Below are 27,587 nucleotides of genomic sequence, written 5' to 3'. Positions count from 1 at the left end.
CAGGAAAAGACCCGAATACGCCAAGACCTACATACCTATACCCGTGAAAACCTACAAAAACACAGACACACACACAGATACACACACACACATGTATGTATATGTGTGTGTTTTTATATGTATGTATATATCTTTTTTAAAAATATATTTTTATTTCTCTTCTCTCTTTTTTTCACTTTCTAATTTTTCTTTTTTCTAGCTTGTATTCATTTTTATCTTTTTTAATTGTAATTTAAATTATACATAGAAATATAATTTATGTGTATGTGTGTATTAGTGTGTATTTATTAAACCATGCCAAATTATGATTGAGTTGGGAAGTACAAACAAACTGAAAATAAATAAATGATTAACTTGAAGTGTGCAAATTTAGAAGTGTCATTAATCTAATGTTTTCTAATTAATTGCTTGTCCATGAATTGTGCTGGGGAATGAAGACATGTTATAGTGTAATGATTATCTAATCGTCGTTGCTTTTTTGGAAATAAGACAAAAATGCATAATCAAATATTTGCCAGAAATCTGCAGCTGAGACAACTGCAAAAGGAAAGATTCAAGGCAGATAAGCAACTTGACAACCTCCCTCCCTAATATATTATCTGCCTCTGAAATTATGTAGTAAAAGGAAGCTGCCAAGAAAACAAACAATAACAGCCACTGCTAATAAGAAAGAACTGAGAAGGAGCTTTTATAGAATTCATTGCCAATTCTTGTTTTTACAGTACCATTAGCATTAGGAACCATAACATAACTGACTAATCTTTCATGTATGTGTTTTGAAGTATAATTGTTAAATTGAAAAACTTTTTTTATTTGCAACAATATTTTAAATCATTTGAGTGCATCCTCTAAAGGTGTTGTTAGTTAATTCAGGTAATCAGTACACTCAAGTGAATTACATAGTACTATGTATGTCTCTGGGGTAACCCTTTTAGTCGGACAAGTATGGCTTTCAGGGTTTCTCAGAAAAATCTGTTCTTTGATTTGAAAAAATGAGAAATGCCTGTTGAGTTCTTTCAAGTGTTGCTTTGCCACTTTATGAAGCAAAATAGCTCATCCTGGATTAAAAAGATAAAACCAAAAGCAATGTTTAATAATACAAATAAACCAACACATTTATAAAAATCAAAATGAGTACCAATTAAAAATAAGCTCAAAAGCCTTTTATCTGCATACAGGACACTGTGAATTGAAGATTGTTACTTCATATCTGAGATAAAAATTGGAGAGGAAATTGTTTTATCCTGTTATTTAATCCAAATGATAAAAAGAGGCATTTTCATGGCCAGCAATATAGCTTTTCTTTCTTTTTTCCTTCTCTTTTCTAAGTTAATTATGACTCATTCCATCTGCCTTGATTCCTCCCTCCCTCCCTCCCTTTCCCTCCCTCCCTCATTTTTTAAATGTTTTATTAATGGCTGAACCACTGGAAAAACAACTCAATGCAATAGGCTTTAGGGCTGTGCATCATGTCATCTCATTCTGGAGACTTATCTGGTGAGTGGAAGATCAAAGTGTGTCATGAAAGTGATAGACAGAATCTGATTTTGCAAAGTGGTGGCAGACGGGATCAGTCCCTCCTCAGAAATAGCCCTATCTAAGGCAGGGTTGCACTGTGAAACTACCAAAGGGAAGGGAGTAATTCATCATCATAGCTGAACTTTCATGAAAGCCTCAGCCCTGTTAGGGATTCTTATTACTCACTTCTTTCCTTAATTTCAAAGCACATTAAAATGCTTCATCCCTTCAGCTCTTCTTTCCTATTATTCCCAAGGGGCAGGTTCTTTGCCAGTTGGCATGTGGTTTTCTTAAACCCAGGAGGCAGCTCAAAATAACAAGCTCTTTTCCCCTTCTCTGGTTTGGGCAGAAAAAGCATATCAGGAAGATAATTGTTTGTTCCCTTTCTATTCAATTCAGCAATTACACAATATAGTATTTTTACCTCCCTAACCTTTGATCTGTAACATAGTAGAAAAGATCCCAGCTCTGACTCAGAAAAAAATATGCAATAAAAGACACATGGCCCGGGAATAGTACTTAATATATATTTGGGGTTATAATGGATGAAAGGTAAACATAGGTGATCAGTATAAAGAAGATTACTGTAGTTTTAAGTTTCACTCAAAGAATCACAGTTTCATGTTTGTTTGTTTGTTAGTTTGTTCAGTTTTGATGTTGCCTGACTCCAGAGTGACTTTGCTGAGTTATAATTTTATAAAAGAAATGTGAAAGAAAGCAGCAATTATTATAGAAAGAAAATAGTTAACTGGAAGATAGGCCTAGAAAACCCAAAGGTGCTCAATCCCCATCCTGGCTTGGGAGAACAAACAGATCCTAAGCAGTTTGCAGAAGTCATAAGTATGGGAACAGCATGGATCTATGGGGGAATGTCATTCCTCAGGACAAGAACTGTTACCAAGAAAGCCCACTTCCCGAGTTCCTCAAAGAGACACGGCTTAACTGAAGGGACCTGGAGCATGCCTACCCTAGTTAAAATTTTTATTTATTTTATTTATTTTATTCAATTTCTATACCGCCCTTCTCCCGAAGGACTCAGGGCGGTGTACAGCCAAGTAAAAAATCACAATATCAATATTAAAAGAAATTAAAACAAGCATATTATAAAATGGCCAAATTTAAAACGAATTAAAATATTAAAATATAAATAACCCAATAAAATTTTAACCCAATAAAATTTTAAGCCAGTCCCGCTTGAATAAATAAGTGCGTTTTCAGCTCACGGCGAAAGGTCCGAAGATCAGGTACTTGACGTAAACCAGGGGGAAGCTCATTCCAGAGCGTGGGAGCTCCCACAGAGAAGGCCCTACTCCTGGGGGCTGCCAGCCGACATTGTTTGGCGGACGGCACCCTGAGAAGGCCCTCTCTGTGAGAGCGTACAGGTCGGTGGGAGGCAAACGGTAACAGCAGGCGGTCCCGTAAGTACCCGGGTCCTAAGCCATGGAGCGCTTTAAAGGTGGTGAACAAAATCTTAAAGCGCACCTGGAAGACCACAGGAAGCCAGTGCAGACTGCGCAGGAGTGGTGTTACATGGGAGCAACGAGTTGCTCCCACTATTACCCGCGCAGCTGCATTCTGGACTAACTGCAGCCTCCGGGTGCACTTCAAGGACAGCCCCATGTAGAGAGCATTGCAATAATCCAGGCGGGAAGTTACGAGGGCATGAGTGACCGTGCATAAGGCATCCCGGTCAAGGAAGGGGCGCAACTGGCGCACCAAGCGAACTTGGTGGAAGGCCCTCTTGGAGACGGCCGCCAAATGATCGTCAAACGACAGCCGCCCATCCAAGAGGACTCCCAAGTTGCGCACCCTCTCCGTTGGGGCCAATAACTCGCCCCACAGCCAGCTGCAGCTGCAGCTGACTGAACCGGGTGCCGCATCCACAGCCCGTCCTCCTTGGAGGGATTGAGCTTGAGTCTGTTTCTCCCCATCCAGACCCATACGGCTTCCAAACACCGGGACAGCACTTCGACAGCTTCGTTGGGGTGGTCCGGGGTGGAAAAGTACAGCTGCGTATCGTCAGCGTACAGATGATAACTCACCCCAAAACCACTGATGACCTCGCCCAGCGGCTTCATATAGATGTTGAACAGGAGGGGCGATAGAATCGACCCCTGAGGCACCCCACAAGTGAGGCGCCTCGCGGTCGACCTCTGCCCCCCTGTCAACACCGTCTGCGACCGGTCGGAGAGATAGGAGGAGAACCACCGATAAACGGTGCCTCCCACTCCCAATCCCTCCAACCGGCGCAGCAGGATACCATGATCGATGGTGTCGAAAGCCGCTGAGAGATCTAATAGGACCAAGGCAGAGGAACACCCCCTGGCCCTGGCCCTCCAGAGGTCATCCACCAACGCGACCAAAGCTGTCTCCGTGCTGTTACCGGACCGGAAGCCCGACTGGAACGGGTCTAGATAGACAGCTTCATCCAGGTACTGGGGAAGCTGCCACGCAACCACACTCTCTACAACCTTCGCCACAAAGGGAAGGTTGGAGACTGGACGATAGTTACCCAAAATAGCTGGGTCCAGGGAAGGCTTCTTGAGGAGGGGTCTCACCACCGCCTCTTTCAAGGCGGCAGGGAAAACCCCTTCCATCAACGAAGCATTTATAATTCCCTGGAGCCAGCCTCGTGTCACTTCCTGAGTAGCCAGCACCAGCCAGGAAGGACACGGGTCCAGTAAACATGTGGTCGCATGTAACCTTCCCAGCAACCTGTCCACGTCCTCGAGAGCCACAGACTCAAACTCATCCCAAACTACCTCAACAAGACGTGCCTCCTCCATCCCATCTGGACCATTGCAATTTTGGTCTAAACTATCCCGAAGCTGAACGATTTTATCATATAGATAACCGTTAAACTCCTCAGCCCGTCCCTGCAGGGGGTCATCCCGCCCCTCCTGGCGAAGGAGGGAACGGGTCACCCGGAACAGGGCGGCTGGGCGGTTATCTGCCGATGCAATGAGGGAGGAAACGAGAACGCCGTCTCCTCATTGCCACTAGATAGGTCTTAGTAAAAGACCTCACTAGTGTCCGATCAGCCTCGAACGGCTAGACCTCCAGGTGCTCTCTAGGCGTCTTCTCCGGCGTTTCATCTCCCTCAGCTCCTCAGAGAACCATGGAGCCAAGTGAGATCTACGCCGGGTCAGAGGCCGCAAAGGCACGACACGGTCCAAAGCCCCAGCCGCGGCCCGTTCCCAGGCCGCAACTAGTTCTTCAGTCGTGCCGTGGGCAAGATCCTCAGGAAACGGGCCCAGCTCCGCCTGGAACCTCTCCGGGTCCATCAGGCGCCTGGGACGGAACCAACGCATTGGCTCCGTCTCCCTGCGGTGGTGGCGGCGGTCCGAAAGTCTAGGCGAAGGAGAAAATGATCTGACCATGACACCGGTTCTGTCACTAAATCTCCTAATTCCAGATCATTAATCCACTGTCCAGAGATAAAGATCAAGTCTAGTGTGCCTCCCCCCGTGTGTGTAGGGCCATCAGTTACTTGAATCAGGTCCATGGCCGTCATGGAAGCCAGGAACTCCTGAACTGCCGTTGACGACAAGCCGGCCGATGGCAAGTTGAAAACTCCATGACCAGAGTCTGGGAATCTCAACTGCCACCTCGGCAAGCATCTCCAGCAGCTCAGGTAGGGCTGTAGTCACGCAGCAAGGAGCCAGGTACGTGATCAACAGACCCATCTGATTCCTATGGCCCCACTTCACAAGGAGGGATTCACAACCAGCTATCTGAGACACAGTGGACTCCCTCGGCTCTAGGCTTTCCTTAATCACAACCGCCACCCCCACCCCTACCTTGGGCCTCGGCTGATGAAATGCACGGAAACCTGGTGGGCACAACTCAACCAGGGGAACACCCCCCTCTGTGCCCAACCAGGTCTCCGTAATGCCCGTAAAGTCCGCGGACTCCCTCTGGATAAGATCATGAATCAAGGGAGCCTTATTAACCACGGAGCGGGCATTGCACAGCATCAACCTAAGACCCAAGCTCTGAGGATCCTGACCATCCGGGGAACGAGTAAGGACTAAGGGGCCGGAGCACGTGATCGCTTTAAAACATCGAGCACGTGCTCCCAGAGAACGATACGACCCCTTGCCTCCGCCATATCTGCCTCTCCCACTCACCGTACAGATGGAATAACACACTCCGCTCTGATCATCCCCCTCCCCCCCTGTCTTCGGACCCGGTAAAATGGTGCCGTGAGCATGCACTGGGACTGGCAATACCCTCCCCCCCTTTGAACCCCCCCCCGACGGGCTACCCCCATTACCCGACCTTACCCTCCCAACCCTTAAAAATTCCCTATTTAAAAAACCCCACAGGTTCTTTTTTTTCGCATGCCACCTCTGTGGGTCCCAAAACCCGTCATAGAGGCCGGCCCTCGGTAGTGCGGAGGGCCATATCTGCGAGGCGGGGGCACCTCGCAGTTGCAAGAGTTCATAAGAAGAGTAGCGCGTCGTAATAGAAGATAGGACCGGCGAAAGGGGGTCCAACTCCAAAGGCAAGAATGATGGTAAAGTTAATGCTGGTATCTGATGGTATTGGTCCTAGATAAAAACAGGCCTAAAATGATGACATAAATAAATAAATAAACCAGAATGCTGATAATCCTAATAAGGATAGACAAGAATAGAAACCGCAAAACAGTCCAGATGGTAGTCTGTCGGAGGTCTGAAATCAAACATCCTGGTGTAAGAAGAGGGGGAGGGGGATGTTCCTTCATAAGCGATGTCGGCCTCTGTTGCATCTCCTGCGTCTTCCAAGGCCCCAAAAGGGCCCACACAGGCCAAGAATGCCAACAAGGCCAGAAGAGGCGTAGCAGATGTTAAACTGTCCAAAGAGGGTCTCCAGGCTGATAAGTCCACCACACCTCCAACGCCTTCCCGCTGTCCTCCAACCACCACCTCCAAGCCAGGATCGAACACACCATCCAGGGGTCCCTTCAACTCCAGCACCCCCTAGTGCATCCTCACCCGGTTCGGAGGCCCGGACTCTCCAAACCTCTCCTTCCGAGGGGCCAAACCTATCCCACAGGTTGAACCTCTCCGAGAGGCTGGAGGATAGAAAGGACGCCAAGATCATCAACTGGCAGCAAGGGAAAGCCACAGGCGCCATGGCCGAAAAAAGATGGAACGTCACAAACGCTGTTGCCATTGTCCAGACCGGGTTAAAAAATCCAAAACCCAAGCGGCCCAGCGCAGCCAGGACGACATGATGTAACGCGATATGGTAATCCGGAGGGAGGTCGGCCATACCAAGCCAAGACTTATCGCCAATTGCAGGAGCCAACTGAGAATTAGCTGGAAAACCGGAAAACCGGCCAGAAACGGCCGAAAAAACGCCGAATCATCGCCCCACTCGCCCCACTCCCAGGCCCGAAAACAAACATGGCTGCCGGAACTTCGCTGACTGCTTACCCGGCCCCATTCTCAGCAGCCGTGGACTCAGAAAAGTCCAAAAACCCCTCTCACGGCTGCCGATCAGATAATAGTCCAGGCCGGGGGCAGTCCACAGCAAAATCAGTGGAAACATATGGAACTAGGCAGTCCCTCAAGTTGCCAAGGTCTATTCCATGAAGCATTTTATATGTGATAACCAGCATCTTGAATTGCACATAGAAGCCAGTGCTTACAAAGGTACATGCAAGGTACATGCAGAGACTGCAACACGTACCATCTCATTCCACACAGCTGCATTCTGAACCAGCTTTAGCTTCTGAGTAATCTCCCGAGTGGTCTTCATGGACAGCCCTTACAGTAGACTCTCTCAAGGGTCTCCTGGTTCAGAAACAGACTCAAACTGTGCAAAGGCATCTTTGTCCACAGCTGCCACCTGTTCTTTGAGCAGGAGCTACAAATTCATCCCCGATTGTACATTAGTTTGCATACGGCAATGCAATTCCCTTAAACACTAAATGTGGAATGTCCCTAGAATCAGGGAGAAATCAAATTAACAAAGCCACTTGGTCTTGTCAGAATTGAGCCTAACTCAGTTCCAGATATACACACTATCCAGGCACTGAGTCAAGACTTCAACAGCATCCCTTAGTGCCAACAATATCCTAGTGCAGAAGTGTTTTTTGAAGGTTGCTCGGAGGGGTCAGTAACTTCTCTGGGAAACTGTACAACCAATATGTAATACTAAGCCGTTGCTTGAAGGTAATTTTTGCTGGTGTGAGATATCACATGCAAAGCAGAGCTGGGATATTCTATATACAGCCATTACCAATCACTAATTGCCTGCTTAGTTTTTTAAAAACTTAATTCATTTGACTTCTAAGAAGCATTATATTAAAATGCGAGGTTATTATTTTAAATAAGACATCTTCATATAAATTATTTATATTCATTTCAAAGAGTTCCTTGCAGGAGAATTGCATCGAAAATGAGTCTGTTAATACATATGAGCATTCTTACTTGGCAAAATATCAGATTTTTTTTTAATATGAACTTTTGAATAAGTGATATGTTTGACAACAAATGATGTCTAATTCAGAATGAATTTTTTTCAGCTGGAACCAATTCATTGCATTCAAGAGCCATGGTGGCACTGGGGTTACAATGCAGTATTGCAAGCTACTTCTGCTGACTCCCAGCTGCCAGCAGTTCGAGTCTCACTGGCTCAAGGTTGATTCAGCCTTCCATCCTTCTGAGGGCGATGAAAGGATGACCCCGATTGTTAATGGGGAGCAATATGTTGACACTATCAGGGACGCGATGGCTCAGTGGCTAAGATGCTGAGCTTGTCGATTGAAAGGTTGGCAGTTCAGCAATTCGAATCCCTAGTGTCATGTAACAGGGTGAGTGCCTGTTACTTGTCCCAGCTTCTGTCAATCTAGCAGTTTGAAAGCACGTAAAAAATGCAAGTAGAAAAATAGGGACCACCTTTGGTGGGAAGGTAACAGTGTTCCGTGCACCTTTGGCATTTAGTCATGCCAGCCACATAACCACGGAGACGTCTTCAGACAGCGCTGGCTCTTCGGCTTTGAAACGGAGATGAGCACCGCCCCCTAGAGTTGGGAACAAGTAGCACATATGTGCGAGGGGAACCTTTACCTTTACTTTTATGCTGACATTGTAAATCGCTTAGAGAAGTTTACAGTGTAAAGCACTGTGAAGCAATATATAGGTCTAATAAATCTTGGGTACTGCAACTTAGCACATCATCCTGATTCTTTGCACCTGACAGGGAGTTGCAGATTAGCTTGCTACAATACTAAGCACTTGCTTCACTTGTCTTGCCTTATTGCCATAAATCTACCCAGGTCTGAATATCAGGTGAACATATGGACTTGATATATATAAAAGAAAAGCAATTAAAGATGCATTGGCAACATGCCACCAACTGTCATCTAAAATTAGAACAATGTCAGTACTGGGGTAATAGAAATTAGTGGTAAAAGTGAAAAAAAAAACACCACTATGTAGAAAGAGAAAAAATCAGTTATAAAAATGTAGTCAAAAAGAGTTTAAGAAAAACTCACAAAATACAGCTTTGAGTGGAAATTGAAAATGCTGTATAAAAGGGATAAATGAGGAGCTGCCATCACATTGAATAGAATTAAAAATAAACATGATGAAATTGTGAAGAAAAGTTTGAAGAAGTATTTTAAAGTATTTTGTGTGAAAATGTTACTGAAATGTCAAAGGATGGATCTGAAATGAATCTTATAAACGTTAGTGACCAAGAAAAAAAATGATAAAAAATATAAGAACTGGGTAATGTTAAAAAAAAAATGGAAAGGCTACAGTGTAGATAGCATAACTGCAGAGATGTCAGCATTTGGGTATGTTTTTCTTGTAAAGTTACTATGCCACTTGTTTTTATCTGAGTGTGAAGACTACATTGCTGCTTGTTGATTTGTAAGAAGTTTGCTGTAGGGGAAATGTGTAATAAATGAATTTATAATAATTAGTATGTTAAACATGCCTCAAAAGTGTTTGATAGAATTCTGAAAGTGAAAATAAACAGAAGTCCAAGCAGGAGATGAACAGAGTAGAGTTTTGCTCTTCGATAAATCATTGACTATTAGATTCTTTTGATAAGGAGAAAGCATATTATAAAATGAATAGACCTGAATTATCAAACATTTTGCAAAATAGTTTTCTGACATGAGGATACAGAATGGCAGACTAAGTCTTATATTAATGACATAAATCACTAAGCAAGTAAACTAGAAATTAGTCGCATTGTCTTGTAATGTCCAGGGACTGAGATAATGTCAAAAGAATAATTGTTTTCATTATCATTTAATTACTTTAATCCTTTGTTTTGAAAATTAAGAAAAGTGTCTAAGAGTCTCTTAAGACTTATGAAGGCACTTGTCCTCCCATGACTTCTCTCTGGATTGTTATTGCATTTTCTTCACTTGCTGTGAAGAATATTTCTAAAGTACTATTACTGCAGGATACAAGGGGCTTTATGTGTGGTCAGGTACAATTCTAGATGATAGCAGTGAGCCCTAAATGCTGAAAACCAGAATATAGATAGGCTATTGCCTTCTCTTGTATAACCCTGGTTCTATATTGAGACTATCTTTGAAGATGCTCTCATAAGTACCAAATCTAGGAAGAAGGCCTGTCCATGGCTGCATCTGATGCTGAATATTGCTGGCTCATCAGTAGCTTATTTTAACATTCAATATTTTTATAGGAGTTGGTGTATTTGTTTAAGTGTCTTTTCCTGCTATCTTGTATCCATATTTTGCATTTATATAACATTAAGGTGAATGGCTTATAACTTTGAAGAGGATAAAGGGAATGTAAAACTTTTAGTTTAGTTTAGTTTATTGTCATTGCACCTCATACAACAAAATTAAATGCCATCATCAGTGTACATTATTATTATAAAACTAAAACACAAACCCACATCCTTCACATTCTATACAATTGAATTGAAAACCGATATTGCATTAATATTGCACTATAGTGTAGAATTCGATATAGTTACTGCCCTGGGATAGAAGCTGTTTTTCAGACTATTTGTCCTTGTTTTTATTGACCTGTACCGTCTGCCAGATGGTAATAGTTCAAAAAAAGGGTGTCCAGGATGAGACGGATCTTTAAGAATTTTGAACTTTCTTAAGGCAGTGGGAGCTATAAAGCTCTTCCAAAGAGGGGAGAGCAGGGATGGGTTCTACTTAACTCCGCTACCAGTTCGCAATGGGAGTGTGCACACTTCTGCACATGTGTGGAAGCTTCTGCGCATGTGCAGATTATCTGTGATGACATCCGGCCAGGTGGGTGGAGCCTCCTGCCACCATTACTACCGGTTTCAAGAACCAGACTGAACCGGGAGCAACCCACCACTGGGGGAGAGGGCAACCAATGATCCTCTGGGCAATGATGTTAACCCTCTGGAGTGCTGTCCTATCTGCCACTGTGCAATTGGTAAACCATACACAGGTGCAGTAGGTTAAAATTCTCTGGTGCCGCGGTAAAAGGTCACCAGCAGTTTTTCATTCAGTTGTTGTTTCCTGAGATGTCTCAGATCATATAATCTCTGCTGGGCCCTTTTGACCAGTGCTGCAATGTGAGTGCCCCAGGTCAGATCCTCTTATATGATAACATCCAGAAACTTAAAACTGGCCACTTGCTCCATTCGGTCTCCATTGATAAGCAAGGGCTGAATGTCTGATCTATTCCTTCTATAGTCCACTATAAGCTCCTTGGTTTTACTAGTGTTAAGGACCAAGTTATTGTCTCCATACCATGAAAGCAACTGGTCCACCACATCTCGATAGGCAGACTCATCCCCCCGTCCCCGGAGATGAGTCCCACCACTGGTGCATCATCTGCAAATTTGGTAATAGTATTGCTAGCGTGAGTAAGAATGCAGTCCCATGCACATTATTATTTTAACTAGTAATTTGCTCTAGATTGACAGCAGTAATTTCTACTGCATGGAAATAGGTTTGGCAGGTAGATGCAGTAGGAAAATGTGTACACTATCATCTAAATGTATAATTAGTGTCATATTTATCAATGTCATATTTATAAATGTCATGTTTATCTGTGAAATATATACATTGATATTGCTCATCTTTGGGAGTGTCCTTCATTTAAACCACAAATCTCTTTCAGATGGGTAAAAATTGGGGACCTCTCACTGAGATTGGCTTGGATTGGTGGGAAAGGATAAGAAGAAGTGTATGTACATAAGCTTCTCCTGGAAATTGGAACCACCAATAGAGTCCCCAGAAGTCAGGCAAAAGTGAAGTACTTCTTCAGAACTTTTGCACATCCCTTATAGGATGCCACCTTGATCATTAGTGGAAGGCTGAATTGCCAGCATCTTGAGCTACATTTCTCAACATGACTTGTAACTCAGAGGGTTGCAGAATCCTTAGTATGTTTACCTGGAGGAAAACTCCTAAATCATGCATCTGACCAAATGTATCCAGCCCACCCAGCACTTTCTCCCTCCCCACCAAATAAATACCTTTATATTGCAATTTTTTAGTGCTTTCAGTTACTAGAAGACTTTTAGTTTACTTTTGGCTGATAGAATTGATTATCAGTCCAGAAGACTAAACATTCTACAATAAACATATTGATTACAAAAATTTCTCAAGTATTTCTTAAAAGCAGGAAAATCACACTATGACTTTAGATGGCAGTATTCCTCCTTCAAATGACTTCACCTTCTACAATGCTTTCCTAAGCTGACAATTATTTATTTTTATTTTATTCATATGCTAGGCTTATATTTGATTTTTTACCTTCAGGAGTTCCAAGTAATAATATACACAGTACTCCCCTTTTCTATGTCCTGGCAAGGGCCATTAGACTTGGGTCTCCCAGACCAAACATTGGTCCAAACATTATACTACATCAACTTTGGCAGTTGAAATCTGACAAATCTGGAGAGCTTAATTTGGATCAAGCTTGTTGTGAAACCTATGATGGTCATAAACCTTCCATGTCATTATTACATCCGCTTTGCAGATTGAAAATGGTGAATGGCTGACAATACCTTACTTCAAATTACCCAGTGTCACTACACATAGTTATGATAGGATTTGCTCTGAGAACACCCAGACCCAAAACTAGTGTTCAGATGAACTACAGAACAATTGTTTTCTTTCAGTTTGTAAATATTAATCATTGCTTTGCAGCAAAGCAAGTTTTAAGCTCCATTGCAGTTACATATGGTTATATGTAACCATGTTTTCAAACTAGCTTTAAAGTACTATTTTAGAATAATTTTTTTAAAATTCTATTTTAATGTTTTTGTGTAGGAACAAAGGGTGGAATAGAAATATTTTAAATGAATAGTTTTGCTTTGGTATTACATGCGATGGATAGACCATTTAGTCTCCATATTAAAAGTTACCTTAATTATATGCAGTTTAAATCTGAACTTTTTGTTGTTGTGATATGAAAAGCAACCAAACAAGCAAGGAATATAGTGATTTTTTTCAGCTTTGTTTCATTTCGGAAAAGAAAAAAAATCTGAGAGCATTCTTAAAGCACCAGAATCTCTTTGTAATGCTCTAATACGCTTTCCAGGCTTCTGCAACTGTTTTTCTTTGAAAAAATAGGCCTTGATTTAGGACTATTTGTTTACCAACTATTAAAAGTTATGATGGCAGTGAAAAAATGGATTTACAGCTGGTCCTTGCACTCGTGACTGTCTAAATATACCCATTGTTACATGGTCAAAATTTTGGAGCTTGGCAACTGGCAGATATTTACCACAGCTGCAGCATCCTGGCGTCCTGTGCTTAGCATTTACAACCTGCCCTGGGGGATTTCCACAAGCAACGTCAATGGTGGAAACTGCATGATTTGCTTAATGACAGAAGTTTCAGTCCCAATTCTGTTCATAAGCTGAGGGCTATCTAAAAATGATAATAATAGGGAAGAACTGCATGTTATCGCAAGTGAAATCAGGTGAGGATGCCAAATGACAAACCCTGAAGTCCATTTTTCTCTCTCTCCTTAGCCACCAGAAAAGGAAGGTGGTCTACCTCGTCAGGTTGGCAACAAGACAGAATGTGGATTGCTTGGATTTGTGTTGGCTCTAAAGCAGGATTATCAGCCTGTTCGGAATCAAATGCCTGAAGAGAAGCTCTACAAAGTTTACACATTTAACTCTGTGAGAAAATCAATGAGCACTGTCATTAAAATGCCAGATGACAGCTTCCGAATGTATAGCAAAGGGGCTTCTGAAATTGTCCTAAAGAAGTATGTGCACGGTATTTGTTTTGAACCCTTTTTCATTAATTCTATATGGAGGTGTTCCAGCTGCTTTGTGAATATAAATATACTACTGACACAGACAGTCAATCAGATAGATACATCCCTAATGAAACTCCAAGTCTCCATAAAAAACAATGGGACAATCTTTAAAATTTGTAATACATTTGTTCTTTTAGTCTGTCAAAATTTACTGGACAATTCTGAGTAAAATATGTATGAAGTGTCACCAATATCTGTTTTTCTTTATTATAAGTACTTGCTTTGGGCAGAATTCAGACTAATACCTAAAGGGAGACGGTAAAGAGATCTTTTGACATAGTCTCTTTGTTTGGAAAAAACTTTATTTTGTTAGTAGGAATTTTATCGCTTATTATTTGAGGCAGGTATGATCCAAGTTGCCGCTGCTATTTTTTTTTTTAAAAAAATATTCTAAATGCCATAATCTCATCCGTTTCAATTGTTGAATCTTACTTCTTTGCAGTTGTGATCCAGTCATTTGTTTTCCTTTCTTTCCAGATGTTCTAAGATTCTTAATGCTGCAGGAGAGATTCGTGTTTTTAGACCTCGTGATAGAGATGAAATGGTTAAGAAAGTGATTGAGCCCATGGCCTGCGATGGACTGAGAACCATCTGTGTTGCTTTTCGAGATTTTCCCAGTGATCCTGAACCAGACTGGGACAATGAAAATGATATTTTAACTGATCTTACCTGCATTTGTGTGGTTGGCATAGAAGATCCTGTAAGACCAGAGGTAAAAATACTCTAAAATAAAACAAAAAGTCCAAGAAGCTGAGAGGGTTTTTTTTTTTCTCTGTGAGTAGTAAAATAAAAAATCAGGTCTTTTTAAAAAAAGTCAACTTTTCAATATTTCCAAACATAATGCAATATAAAAACAATATGAATATGTGAAGTCCTTTAGAATTCTCAATTGACTCAAAGAACTTGAACTATTTTGCTAATACTCATTTTATTTATTTAAGGTGTGTGCTGTTTCTCTCCCCCCCCTCCATTTAAGAAGACAAATCTTATGCTAAACTGCACGCTTAGTGAATTTGTGATTGATGAAAGGAAGACGGTAGAAACATTTGTTTCCTTGGGCTCCAGAATAAAGATGGACAGGGTGCTGGAAATTAATTCTAGAGAGGAAAAAAATTGCAGACCTAGGCCAGATTGTGAAGCAGAAGGGCTTTTTCAAGAACAGCAAAGATCAGAATAGTTAAAGCAGTAGACTTCTGGTGGTCCCAGAAGTCTGTAAACGCTAAGCACAGAGAAAGTAAAAGAGAAATGTAGATGCTTCTGAACAGTGGCCATGAAAATTGCCAAGGATTGCAAGAAGAACCAGTCCTTCCTTGACTACAGAAAAACTTGATTGCTCTCTTGAGGTGATGTGCAGCAAGCAGAATCTCACATAACTTTGGGATGTGATGCAAGCAGGCAATGAACAAGAACAAAGTAGAACTAGAAAAAAGAAAGGCAATGAATAGATGCAATCAAAGAAATGGAGAGCCCTTACAGGTTGGAATGGCAAGCTTTCAGTTATAGAATGCCCCAGAATCAGATGTGACTTTGTGACACTTAACTAATTAACTAATTAATTAATTGATTTCAACCATTCTCATTCATTTTGATAGAAAAGTCCTTTCACCATTCAGTTTGAAAGGTTTGGGAGGGGTGAAGCAATGGCTGGGGGATGTGTATGACAGTCTTGCAGGGGTGTCAAACCCATGTCACAGCATCACGTGACGTATTGGGACTTTTCCCCCCCTTCGCTAAACCAGGCGTGGGCATGGCCAGCACATGACACATCCAGCCCATGGGCCGGGAGTTGGACAGCCCTGTGTTATTCACTAATTTCTTCAGTAATGTGCAAGTAAAGATAACTCTTCAGGTAGGAAGCTAGCAGCAGCCCCCCTCCCCTCTATTTCTAGACCCAGTAAGACAAGTTTTAAAACACCAGAATAAATGGTACAGTGATTCTGACTGGGAACTATAACTTTTCTTTTCAAGGGATAGAAATTTAACAGAACTGGAAGATTTTACTTACTCTTGGAGGATCGCTTTAACTATTTATTTATTTATTTTTGCTTTCACAATCATATTCTTTTGAAAAGAGTATTATAATCATAGTTTATTTGCTTTTTTAAAGAAAATCCGATAGCAATAATGATGTACTGATGTGGAGAGTTTTCAGCAGTTTACACATCTCTGATTTAGGTCCACATTTTTCAGCATTTTAAGTATGGGCCACAATACAGTAGAACAAATAGGTTAGAATAGCTCATATGATTGATTTATTCTGACAAAAGTGATACCTCAAAATTTATTTTACCGGGGCCCATCTTGTGTTAAAGGTAATTTGAGTGCTTTTTTCATGTGCAACTGTATTACGAATCCCAGATAAAAACTTCCAAATATATATTGGAAAAAAATGTATGAAATTTACCCTAAAGATTTTAACTTGAAGATACAAAGATCTTCTCCTGGAAAGCCATTTTTCACTCCTAAAATGTTAGATCCTGGAGTAGTTATTTCCCCTATGGCTGGAATTTGCATAATCAGACAATCCTGTTTGCATTTGTGTTAGAAAGTTGTAATGCAGTTAATATCAAATCAGTTCAAATGTATTGTTCTGCAAATTTGTTCAAAGATTTGTTTGTTTATTTTATATTTCACATTTTATTAATGTGTGGGTTTTCCATAGGTTATAATGTCTATATTGCTCTCTGTCTTATGAACTAATCAGTAGTTATAACTGAATTAAGAGACATGCTTAGTTATTAGCACTTCTACCAACAGCTTGATGCCTGGAGGGAAAGGAAAGCAACCATGTAGTGAGAGAAAAAGCAATTATAGTCATTACATAGTAATAATGGGGAGCTCTGAATGTGGATATAAAATACATGAAGATAAAACAGATTTTACTGATTGCCCCGTGGCTGATGGAGGAATTGCTCAATTCAATAGACAGTAGAAAAATTGAGATAATTGATCTACAAAGTAGATGAACAGTTCTTAAGTCATCCCTATAGTGGGAAATAAATCTTGAAGTTCAAGTCATATCCTAGTAGTAAGCACAGCATTTCTCTGTTGGACTCATTGAGACAAGGATTGGAGGTGGTTCCTGGGCCTCAGGTGCTCTCTGAGGTACTTTTTGTTGTGTGTTTGGCTTTTCTCACTACCTGGATAATCTTGCTCGATCAGAGAAAGCTAAGGCGGCTTATGGAAAGCCACCAGATTCTCCCAAACCTAAACAAGCCAAAAAAATAAATAAATCCTAGAGGAAAACAATGAAAACCCATTCCAATAATGTTCTTAACAAATTGCCAGAAGATCTTTGTGACTTGAGGATACTTTATTTGTATGCACCACAGCATGACAATTATTTTTTATCCATTATAAAACAAGGAATATGCAAAAATGTGGTGTGAACCTTATATGAGATTAACAGTATAAAAAAAAATCCCACAACTCTTAACTCTTCTCTCATTGCCATGCCCACTGCAGCCCTTAATCTCTTAAAAATATGAAACATCTATTTTGCTGTGTGTTGTAGTGATTCTTCAGTGTTAATTTAACTTGGATGAGAAAGCTAAATAATTTTATGCCTGTTATACTGCTATGTTAAACCGTAATTAATATTTATAGAACATTTTTTCTTTCACTTTTCTACTCCAAGCTTTTCAACAATCGACTGTTAATAGTTTTATAGAAACATTAATGTATGGAAGCAACAGAATGAATTAATATTTATAACACATAATAAAAAAGGAGGGGGGAGGCAAAAGAAAAAAGGAAAGAAATGTAGAACTTAGAGATCAAGAGCAACCCACCCCTGCCCTGTACAAACATGAGCATCCTACTCATTGATTCACACAAGTTTATCACCATGGCAGTGCACAGTTGTGGTGTATGAGAAATGTGATCCTTCAGTAGCAGTTCTTTTCCACTTCCACAAATGGTATGTGCTTTTCACAGGTAAAACAATTGGAGCACATTCTTATGCTAAAGAAATAGCAGAAAGGATTTGTGCCATTGTGTTGATATTTGCTTACTTAACACATGTCTTCTTTTTAGTATTATGATTTCTTATGCTTATAGTATTTGTTTTTTCCAAATTAAATTCTTTTTAATTTCTGTTTTGAACTATGAGCAGGATCTTAATATGATTTTCATCTTCTTTTAAAAGTAAAGTATCCATTCCTCATTAGCAATCAGTGTTTCCAAGGACATAAAAAAAATAAGTCTATAAACTAGTAATTAGAGTACATGGCATTCTGCAAACTTTTCAGTATGTCTCTTTGCCATATATGTTATTCTTAGGGACTGTATAGTCTTACAACTCCAAAAGGCCCATGATGTCTCTCGTTTGCCCCAAAGACAAATTCCTGGTGTGTCCAATCACACTTTGCCAATAAAGAATTCTATTCTATTCTATTCTATTCTATTCTATTCTATTCTATTCTATTCTATTCTATTCTATTCTATTCTAATCTATTCTAATGATTTCAATATATGAAAATACTTCATTCCATTATAGTTGTTATTATGCTATACACTGCTTTTCTGTTCCATCTTCTTCCATTCCATGTCACTGTTTGATTAGGTCCCAGAAGCCATAAGAAAGTGCCAGCGAGCTGGAATTACAGTCCGCATGGTTACTGGAGATAACATCAATACAGCTCGTGCCATTGCCATAAAATGTGGAATTATTCACCCTGGTGAAGATTTCCTCTGTATTGAAGGAAAGGATTTTAATCGAAGGATTCGAAATGAGAAGGGAGATGTAAGTCATATGCAGAACAGCATATATTCTGTTCAATTGTTAAAGGACTGGAAAGAGAAAGCAGTTTTTGTATTTAATGTGTTGATCCCCATTTTTTTTTTTTAGTTTTCTGTGCAAAAGATATAATTAAAAAATGGCAATACTGTAATATTAAATGCTGGACAGAAATTGTCAAGAGTAATTCAAATCTTTGCATACAGTTCAGTTTTCATTACTGCTCATTTGTGCATCAAAACCTGGTACTGTTTAAAAAAGCTCCATGCCCTGTTTTATCTGTTCCCTGTTCCTTTTAATAAGTAACTTGCACTTTCCTTGAAACAACATCAGAATTGATAAACACTAGTTTTCACCATTTCTCAAAAGCAGGACTGAGGCTTAGTTTGCAATCCTTTTTAAAGAAATTATGTAATGTGAAGTTCTTGTTGGTTTTTGAGCTTGTTTATTTGCTTGCAAATGTTTTCCTACCCAACTAGGTAACATCATTAGTGGAAACTCAACTAGGTCCCTTATACTGATGATACTATCTAGTTGGGTAATGAAACATCTGCAGGCAAACAACCAAATTCAGAGAGCACCAATGACTTCACACTTCAGCCCTGAGCTATTCTCTCCTATTGGAGTTTTTTTTAATCCACAGTTTACCAGCTGAAAGAGTAAAGTAACACAGAAAATTTGCAAAACCCAGTTATTCTTTTTGCATACATTCAAGCTGAAAAGCACTTTTATTAATATATATTTTATATCATAACTAAAAAAACACAGGTCAGCCTCCCTCCCTCTGTTTTACCCTCCCTCCATAAAATTTTTGATTATCCATAATAGAACTGATCCCACTAAAAAATGACAGCAATCTATTCTACATTTAATCACAAGTTTTTCTGTAAGTTTAGAAAATTCCTATTTCGTTTATTTAAAAAAAAAACTGACGCAGAAACTACGTAGAAAAAAATAATCCGGTATTCATCAGTAATATTTAAAACAAGATGTTGAAAGCAGCACAATATTAAAAAATAGTACAACAATATTATTCAGACATCGATTGATGACATATTAATTTGAATGGAGAATGGAATATTTCTTTTCATCCTTAAAAGTGATATTGTTTTTGAAATGACACTGAAATGCCTTGAAGACTGACACATGCATTCTTTTTGTTACCCTTTTTACTACTTTCAGATTGAGCAGGAACGCATTGATAAGATATGGCCAAAACTTCGTGTCCTTGCTCGTTCATCACCCACAGATAAGCATACCTTGGTAAAAGGTAAGATTGTGCTTTGGATGTATCTCTACATATCTGTTATATTCTATGATGACTTTTGTCAAACTTAAACAGTTTGTTTCCTTTACACAATTTCCTGAACATAGCTCCAGGAAATTAGGTATAACAACTTTTTGATGATAAAGGTGTTTATTGTGGCAGTTGTCTTCTAGAATGAAGTTCTAAAATCCATGTAACTCTTTCTGATGATATGGAAAACTTGGCCATTCTCTTAGGTCCCTGGGTAAGGGTGGCTGGAGCCCCTGTGAGATTTGTTTGCTGGACTGCCATCTGGGATTTTTTTGGTTCTTTTTTTTACTTTACTTTTATTTATTTTATTTCTGATTCATCATATTGATAGTTTGATCCTTCTTTTAAATTGTTTCTGACTCATTATATCGTATATTGTTGTTACATTGATAGCTTCCCAAAGTTTTTTAGATTTTGGCAGTCTCTACATTGAATAAGTTAAATTAAATCACACTTATCCCAAACATATACTTTGATTTTCAAACATATTTCTTAATGCATGCTATATTTTTTCAACTACTCCAACCAAAAGCAATAATTGCCATCAAAATCCAGATGTGCAAAATCAATCCATCCTTTGTGAAATGCTCATATTTTGAGGTAAAAGAGTTCAACAGCCTTTGCATTTGTATATCTTTTTGCATATTTCCCATGTCTGACCATGTCAGAGCCAAATACGTTTTGCTGTCTTCCACCATAGGAGTTGTCCATTTTATTATTTATGCTAGTCTTTAAACCGTATACTGTTATTGCTCTCCAATTTAGTAATAATTATGCCTTTGGTACTGATCATAAGAAGTAGAGCATGTGGCCTGCTCACTCCATTGTCTAAAAAGGATCAAAATATCTTTTTTTAAAATAATGCATACAAAGCCACACATGTGCCGATTTAACATTTGCTTTATTTGATGTCAGAAATCCTGCTAAAATGTTTATGCTGTTAGCATCTTGCAGAATTAAGCTCTCAAAATTCATTTCATCTCAGTCTGCATTAAAAGATGCAACCTTCCCCCTTTCCAATTACACATCCACTTAATATACAATAGGACAAAAATGAACTCTTTTGTGGAGGAAATGCAGTTAGCAAGGTTGAGCGATGGTAAAAAAATGAATCCAAACGAGATGGGTTGCAAAGCATAAGATTACGGCATAAATAAAACAGACCTGAATGTCTTATATAACTTCAGTTTAAATCAGTGGCGAAAGCACTCAGCAAACAGCAGAGCCGACAGGAAAAAAGAGGAATAATGCCTATAATGGAAGAAGAGTGCTTTTGGCTTGGGAACATCTTTTGCTTCTTTTAATGAATTTCATTTAAAGTTACACAGAATTATTTTTGACCATATGCATGTACTTCTGCTTGAAGAATTAATCAGGATCCCACTTTTTTTTTTCTTATTCAGCTATCTGGTGTACATGCATATTTTGCTTCTTGAAAGCCTGCATCTTATGCTTCTTGAAAATTAGAATCTATCAACAATACTCTGTGGATGAAGAGCATAATTTATTGGCATTATTTTTGGGGTCTTCCTAACTATGGTTTTTTACTTCAGCTTGAGTCCAGTCCACTATTACACCTATATATCTAATGACTGGAATTTCCCAGGTGTTCATTGCCTTGATGATATTCCTGCCACTGAGTTTGGATGATAAGATCTTCATTCTTCTGATGTATTACTACTAACTTTCTTCTTGACTTGTACTTGATGTTGTTAGACTGAAGATTGCCTAAATATTTGTGTTGATCTTCTTCATCCAGTAAATCAGCTTGATGTTTTTACCACTTGTCTGACCCAGATTGTTGGGGACCATATGCCGACTCTGTAAACTGCTTAGAGAGGGCTATAAAGCACTATGAAGTGATATATAAGTCTAAATGCTATCCCCTATTGAAGATAAGGATGGCACGTTTGTCCTGTCCAAATTCTATTGCAATATCTTGACTGTGTGCATGGACAGTGTTGAAAACAATGATTCTATTCAGATGGTATTCAGCTTCAGATCCTCCATTTACAGGATGTGGCATCCATTTACAGCCTGGCCTACTTGTTCAGTATTGTTGACAGATGAATCAGTCAGTGCAATGTCAAACAGTAGTGGTGATAATGAATCTCCTTATAGATTCCTCTCTTGATATTAAATTCTTGCAATCAATCACCGTTGACCAGCAATTGTGTCTTCCATTGTGCACCGATCTTTGTACAAAGCTTCAGATTTTTTTACTGACTCCTGTTATTTCTAGGCATTTGATTATCCAGTCATGTGGCAGGGAGTTAAACGCCTTCTTACAATCAATCCAACTTACATTTAAGTTGATTTTCCTTCTCTTACAATTTTCCAAAGTAATCAATTTTCAGGAGCTGATTATTTGTCCTTCTGCTGTTTGAGCAGTTTTTCTTTCTGCTCAGAAGAAAGAGCTTGTTTTCAGCCAGATGTAGTGGGACTGCATCAGCTACCAGACTAGTTAGCACTTTTAAAGTTGTTGGTATGCAGGTAAATTGGGTTGTAGTTGCCTGGTGCTATTCTTTTTGTTGGATCTTTTATTGTCAGCTACGTTTTGTAAGATGTTAATCAATTTTCAGTTCTCCTTGCAGTAGAAACTGTTATTAAACAGTTTAGCAATAAGTAAGTATAGACCAGTCAGATGTTTCAACCAAAACAATGCAGTTAACTTCATCAGATGATTACCAATTCTTGATCTTCCTTACTCTGTTCTCCACAATTTCTGCTGTCATTACAAGTTCTTTCAACTTCTCCCCCCCCCACACACTTCTTTTCCATCTCCTTTATCCAAGCTGTACTGTATTGTCTTTGGATTGACCCATACCTGCGCTCAGAACTGTACTGCTTTTTCTTTGCAGGTATTGACTAGTTAATTGCAATCTTTTTGTTGATGGACTGGTAAAAAAGTTTCTGATTCAATTGAAATTGGAGATTCTGTCTGTAGCATGCATTTCAAACTTCACCTCTGCTAATTTTCTTGGCTATGGCTGTTTTATTATTTTTGGTGCATTCTTAATAATCCTAGGTGGAGTCTAGGACAATTGATTGCGGAGACATTTTTGCATCCACAAATAAAATTAATCAAATTTTAGCAATGCCTTGGGCACTCTGAGCAATATGAATATAAAATTGGAGGACTTGATCCATAAGTAATAAGATAGGTAAGAAGTTAGATAGATCCTCAAGATGTCATGTGATCAGATTCTTTTTTTTTTTAATGTGCACTGTATATGGCAGACAGGTAATAAGTGTGAGACTTTGCTTGCCAGTTAGTAGTATTTACCACCCATAAAGCATTTAACAGAATAAGAGTTGGAAGGGACCTTGGAGTACAACCATCTGCACAAGCAGGAGACCCTATATTATTCTGGATAAATGGCTGTCCAATCTCTTCTTAAAAACCTCCAATGAGCAACCACAACTTGAAGGCAACTTGTTCCACTGGTTTATTGTTCTCACTGTCAGGAGATTTCTGGGGACCAGCTATTTCTGCTTGCTCTGTATAATTGATAGAGTAGGCTAACTCTGGTCAGTCAAACTGATGATCAAAGATGTCACTTGGCAAAACCCTAAAAGCAGGCCTTCTCTATTTTACCTGTCTGCTGGAATATCATCTTCATAAAGATCTGTATGGTGTACCCTAACTATCTTTGAAAAGTCTTGGAAAGCTTGGATTAGGGTTGGTAGTAAGATCCTTCCCAAAGGTGCTTTTTCAAGAGGTAACTGAACCAGAAAGTCCAGTTGCCTATTGAAAAAGCACCTTGGGGACAACCATGACCTGGATGACTGAGAATCTGCATAGACATGTTATCTGCCTTTCTTCTGAGGCATACATAGTTTGTTCATCTTTTAAAATCTCTGTTGCTCTTAATGTTGCATGTAGCACAGAGCCTCCTGAAGTTGGGCAGATTTCTAACATACATACATGACATATATTTACATGATTACTTAAGAATTCATTGCCATATTTTGCAGGCATCATTGACAGCACGCAAGTGGAGCAGAGGCAGGTTGTAGCAGTGACTGGTGATGGAACTAATGATGGACCAGCTCTTAAAAAAGCTGATGTTGGCTTTGCAATGGTATATTTCAGTTTGTTTCTGGTTTCAGTTTTGATCTACTTCTGAGAGTGAATGCATTGCATTTGAAATTGGGTTAAATATTCCCCCCAAGTTTCTTTTAATGATGAAAAAAGGATTCTCTCAATCTACTGTTATGCTGCAGTACATTTTAATAATACTATCTCATACTATCTTGTGGTATTACCTGGATTTTCTAAATGGTTTTAAAATGGGTAAATGGGTAATAACTAAAACTTCAGCTCTGAGCAATATGCCAGATCACAAACAGATTCCAGTATGCTTGCCATCTGTGGTACAAAGTCTGTTGAAGGGAGCTAGTCCAAGAAATTACTTTCACACTGTTTTGGATCGTGGCTGCTATTTTATTCCTCAACAGATATTTAAGGGTAAAGTATTCTGAAAAAAACTCCCTTTTTTACAACCCTGTAGACAAATGGTCTCCACCTTAGCAACTTTAAGCCTGGAGGACTTCAACTCCCAGAATTCCCCAGCCAGCTTTGCTGGCTGGGGAATTCCAGGAGTTGGAGTCCTCCAAGCTTAAAGTTGCCAAGGTTGGAGACCCCTGCTGTAGACCCTATTCAGGTACTCATCCAAACTGATTTCTTATTATTCCTTCTAGAAAATGTTGGTAACTCTTTATTTTTCAGGGTATTGCAGGAACAGATGTGGCAAAGGAAGCTTCTGATATCATCCTCACAGATGACAACTTCAGTAGTATTGTGAAAGCTGTAATGTGGGGCCGTAATGTTTATGACAGTATCTCTAAGTTCCTGCAGTTCCAGCTTACCGTAAACGTGGTGGCTGTGATTGTGGCTTTCACTGGTGCTTGCATTACCCAGGTAAGGTTAAGAGTAAACTAAGATTAACTCTGAGCATTGCAGTGATCCTTTGGATTAAGACAGTACCTAGCTTGGTCACAGCTGTCTGGTTAATATGATTGAGATGAAAAATAATTACCATCACTAATGCAAGGGGAAAAAAACCAAAGTGTTCTAGTTATTTTATAAACACATAGTTCTTCTTTCTTTGGTAACAGCCCCAAGCAATACTTTGTGCAGTGGCTAAAGCAGGTCACTGCATTGTGTTCATATGCTAGGCAAAAATCCACAAGGGTTGGAAACAAAGACCTCAGGTTATCTGAATATTTAAATCTCCCATGAAATCAGATTGATTCAAAGGGTACCCTAATTGGGGGATAGCAATGAGGTAATCCTGTTCAGCACCTGTTCAAACTTATGACAGCACTGAATGAGGGGTACTTAGGATTGGGCCTCATAGTTGTGGCCATGGTCACATGATCATGATTCAGTTACCAAGCAAACAGCTTTCAATTACAACATAGTAGAGATCTGAGGTCATATGACTGTCATTTGTGAACTTCTGTTGGCTTCTGACAAGCAGAGTCAATGGAGAAACTAGGAAGAGGTCTCACAACCTCACAAGATTCATCTAATGACAGCAACTGGGATTGCTGGAACTGCTGTCATACCTCAGGGCAGTCACATCTCAACTTTTGATTACATCATCTAGTGATAGGTTTCCTGGACCCAATTACCATCAATAAGTGAGGATTACCCATATAGCCACCTTCCACACCTTTTTGTTTGTTTACAATATTGTAGTTACAGGGGCAACCTATGCAATAATCTTTTTTAGCTACTATATGGAACAGGGGGAGCCACTGGTATATTGTAGAGGCACTTATGCATTTTAGTAATTGATTTATAATCAATTCTTGAAAACATAATAGGCTGATTAACAATGTCACATATTTGAATTTGAGTCAGAAAACTATTGTTTGCTTAGCAAATCTTTTTGAATTTGAGTCAGAAAACTCATTTGTCTAGTGAATCTTTTTGTAGTCCTAAACATTTCTGTTTATAGTCCTAAACTTTTCTCACTTTTTCTTTTTCCCCTAATTATCTCTTTTCCTTGTCTCATCTTCATCCAATTAGATATTTCTCCTAATTCTCTTTTCTTTCTTTTCCTTTTCTGGTGCCATTGCAGCTCTCTCTATTCCTTCTTCACGTTGGCATCCTTCCCATGCTGTATTTTATAGAAAATTTGTTTTAATTTATTTTCTTCTGGAAGATAGACACATACACTTTTTTACATGTGCCAGTTGTAAACATGTGAAATATGCTATCATTATTTTCAAAAGTTGTGGAAGAGTCTCTCTCCATTTCCCTCCCTCCCTCCCTCTCTCTGTGTGTCTTTGTCTATGTATATACACAGCCCCTTGACTATAGAAGCTTGTAACAAAACCTACCTTTGAAAACATAGTGCAATTATTCACATAGCACATACTGTTCACTCTGGTGCAACAGGGAAATTCAGCCTCATGGAGCAAATTATGAATAAGTCATTAGGTGTACTGTAAAGAATAAGTTTACCTGGTCATCATGATATGGCCAAGTGAAACCTGAGGCAGTCTCTTTTGGAAGCCACAACATTGAAACTCCTCCCAAGTTACTCTGCTAAATTTTTCAAGGTGTTCAAAGGTTGTAACTATTGATTTCTTCAGGGTTATTAGTCCCTCTGAGCAACAAACCCTCAAAGGAAGCACTTCAGTTAAAAACACGCATGGGTGGGAAAAGCCAGGTCAACATTTACAATAAGTAATACTTGATTACGCTATGCAAGACAATAAGCAAATAAAAACGAAGAGAGGAATACTTTAGAGAAAAGACATTTCCTTGACTCACTCAAAATGGATTTCTATCTGGTTTACATTAACTATCATTAATTAAATAAGCCATAATTGCTAGGTTTGCACAACATGCTAAGCCAAAACCCAACCAACCGCATTTTAATTATCCAGTCATTGTATTTTTCAATGATTTAAGAAGCTTGGATTTTATCTGTTTTTGCATGGCATTAGTTCATATGTAGAAGGATGTTATTGCTGGGAGGATTAAAAATGTATTGAATAAACACATCAGAAAGAATTGCATAAATCATGATAAAGCTCAGCAGAGCCTCCATTCCTCTCTCCCTGATTGGACTAAAACATATATATGGAAATAATTCTTTCCACCAATCAGGAGGTTGCCAATGCCTATCTTATTCATTCCTTTCTGGGGGTCTAGACTAGGGGTGTCCAACTTTGGCATCTTTAAGACTTGTGGACTTCAGTAGAAATTTCACTACACCAAGTATAAGGGGCATGTATAAGAGCACAAAAGTGCCTACTGTTCCTGTCCTATTGTTCCCTTCATTATATCAAATTAACATAGTTGTTGCATACTTTTGCTTATATATATTTTTTTCTTTTATGTTGTTGTTTTATGTCGATGTTTGTGTATACTGTTGTGACAAAATGAAATTTAAAAAAAGTACCAAAAACTAATATGTGTTTAATGCCTAGACTGTGGTTCAGAATGAGCTTTTATGTTTGACTGAACTGTGCAGTATAGCAGACAATTATTAGAGTCACCCAAGCAACATGAAGTGATTGGTACTGGGAAATAGTGAAATGCTGTGCTACTCAAAACAACAGCTGACAATTGCACATGTGTAATTTAGAGGAAGGATCAAAGAGATAAAGTTGCTTTTCATCACATACTGTGGTTCTTTTGGATTTTACTGATACTTGCATAGTAAAGACTTTTAAAATAGAGATTCATATGAGGTGAGAACAATATTTAAAATAGAACACTTCCAGAAATCATTTTCAACTGTTTGGAATTCTAACTTGATAA

At 39.3% G+C, this 27,587-nt stretch overlaps 1 protein-coding gene across 3 annotated transcripts in view; it reads left to right on the top strand.

Moving 5' to 3' along the window:
• ATP2B2 (ATPase plasma membrane Ca2+ transporting 2) overlaps nt 1-27,587 on the top strand; it is a 272,273-nt gene that overhangs the window by 205,196 nt on the left and 39,490 nt on the right. For all 3 annotated transcript variants that reach the window (XM_058166189.1, XM_058166188.1, XM_058166190.1), the window contains 6 exons: nt 13,471-13,712; nt 14,244-14,478; nt 18,331-18,510; nt 19,687-19,774; nt 23,780-23,886; nt 24,534-24,725. In XM_058166189.1, coding sequence (XP_058022172.1) covers nt 13,471-13,712; nt 14,244-14,478; nt 18,331-18,510; nt 19,687-19,774; nt 23,780-23,886; nt 24,534-24,725 — 1,044 coding nt within the window. The remainder of the gene's footprint in view (nt 1-13,470; nt 13,713-14,243; nt 14,479-18,330; nt 18,511-19,686; nt 19,775-23,779; nt 23,887-24,533; nt 24,726-27,587) is intronic.

The sequence above is a fragment of the Ahaetulla prasina genome, chromosome 2, assembly GCF_028640845.1.
Source record: "Ahaetulla prasina isolate Xishuangbanna chromosome 2, ASM2864084v1, whole genome shotgun sequence".
Taxonomy (NCBI): Eukaryota; Metazoa; Chordata; class Lepidosauria; order Squamata; family Colubridae; genus Ahaetulla; species Ahaetulla prasina.
The sequence above is the reverse complement of the archived record's forward strand: the minus strand, read 5'-3'. Positions and strand labels throughout refer to the sequence as shown.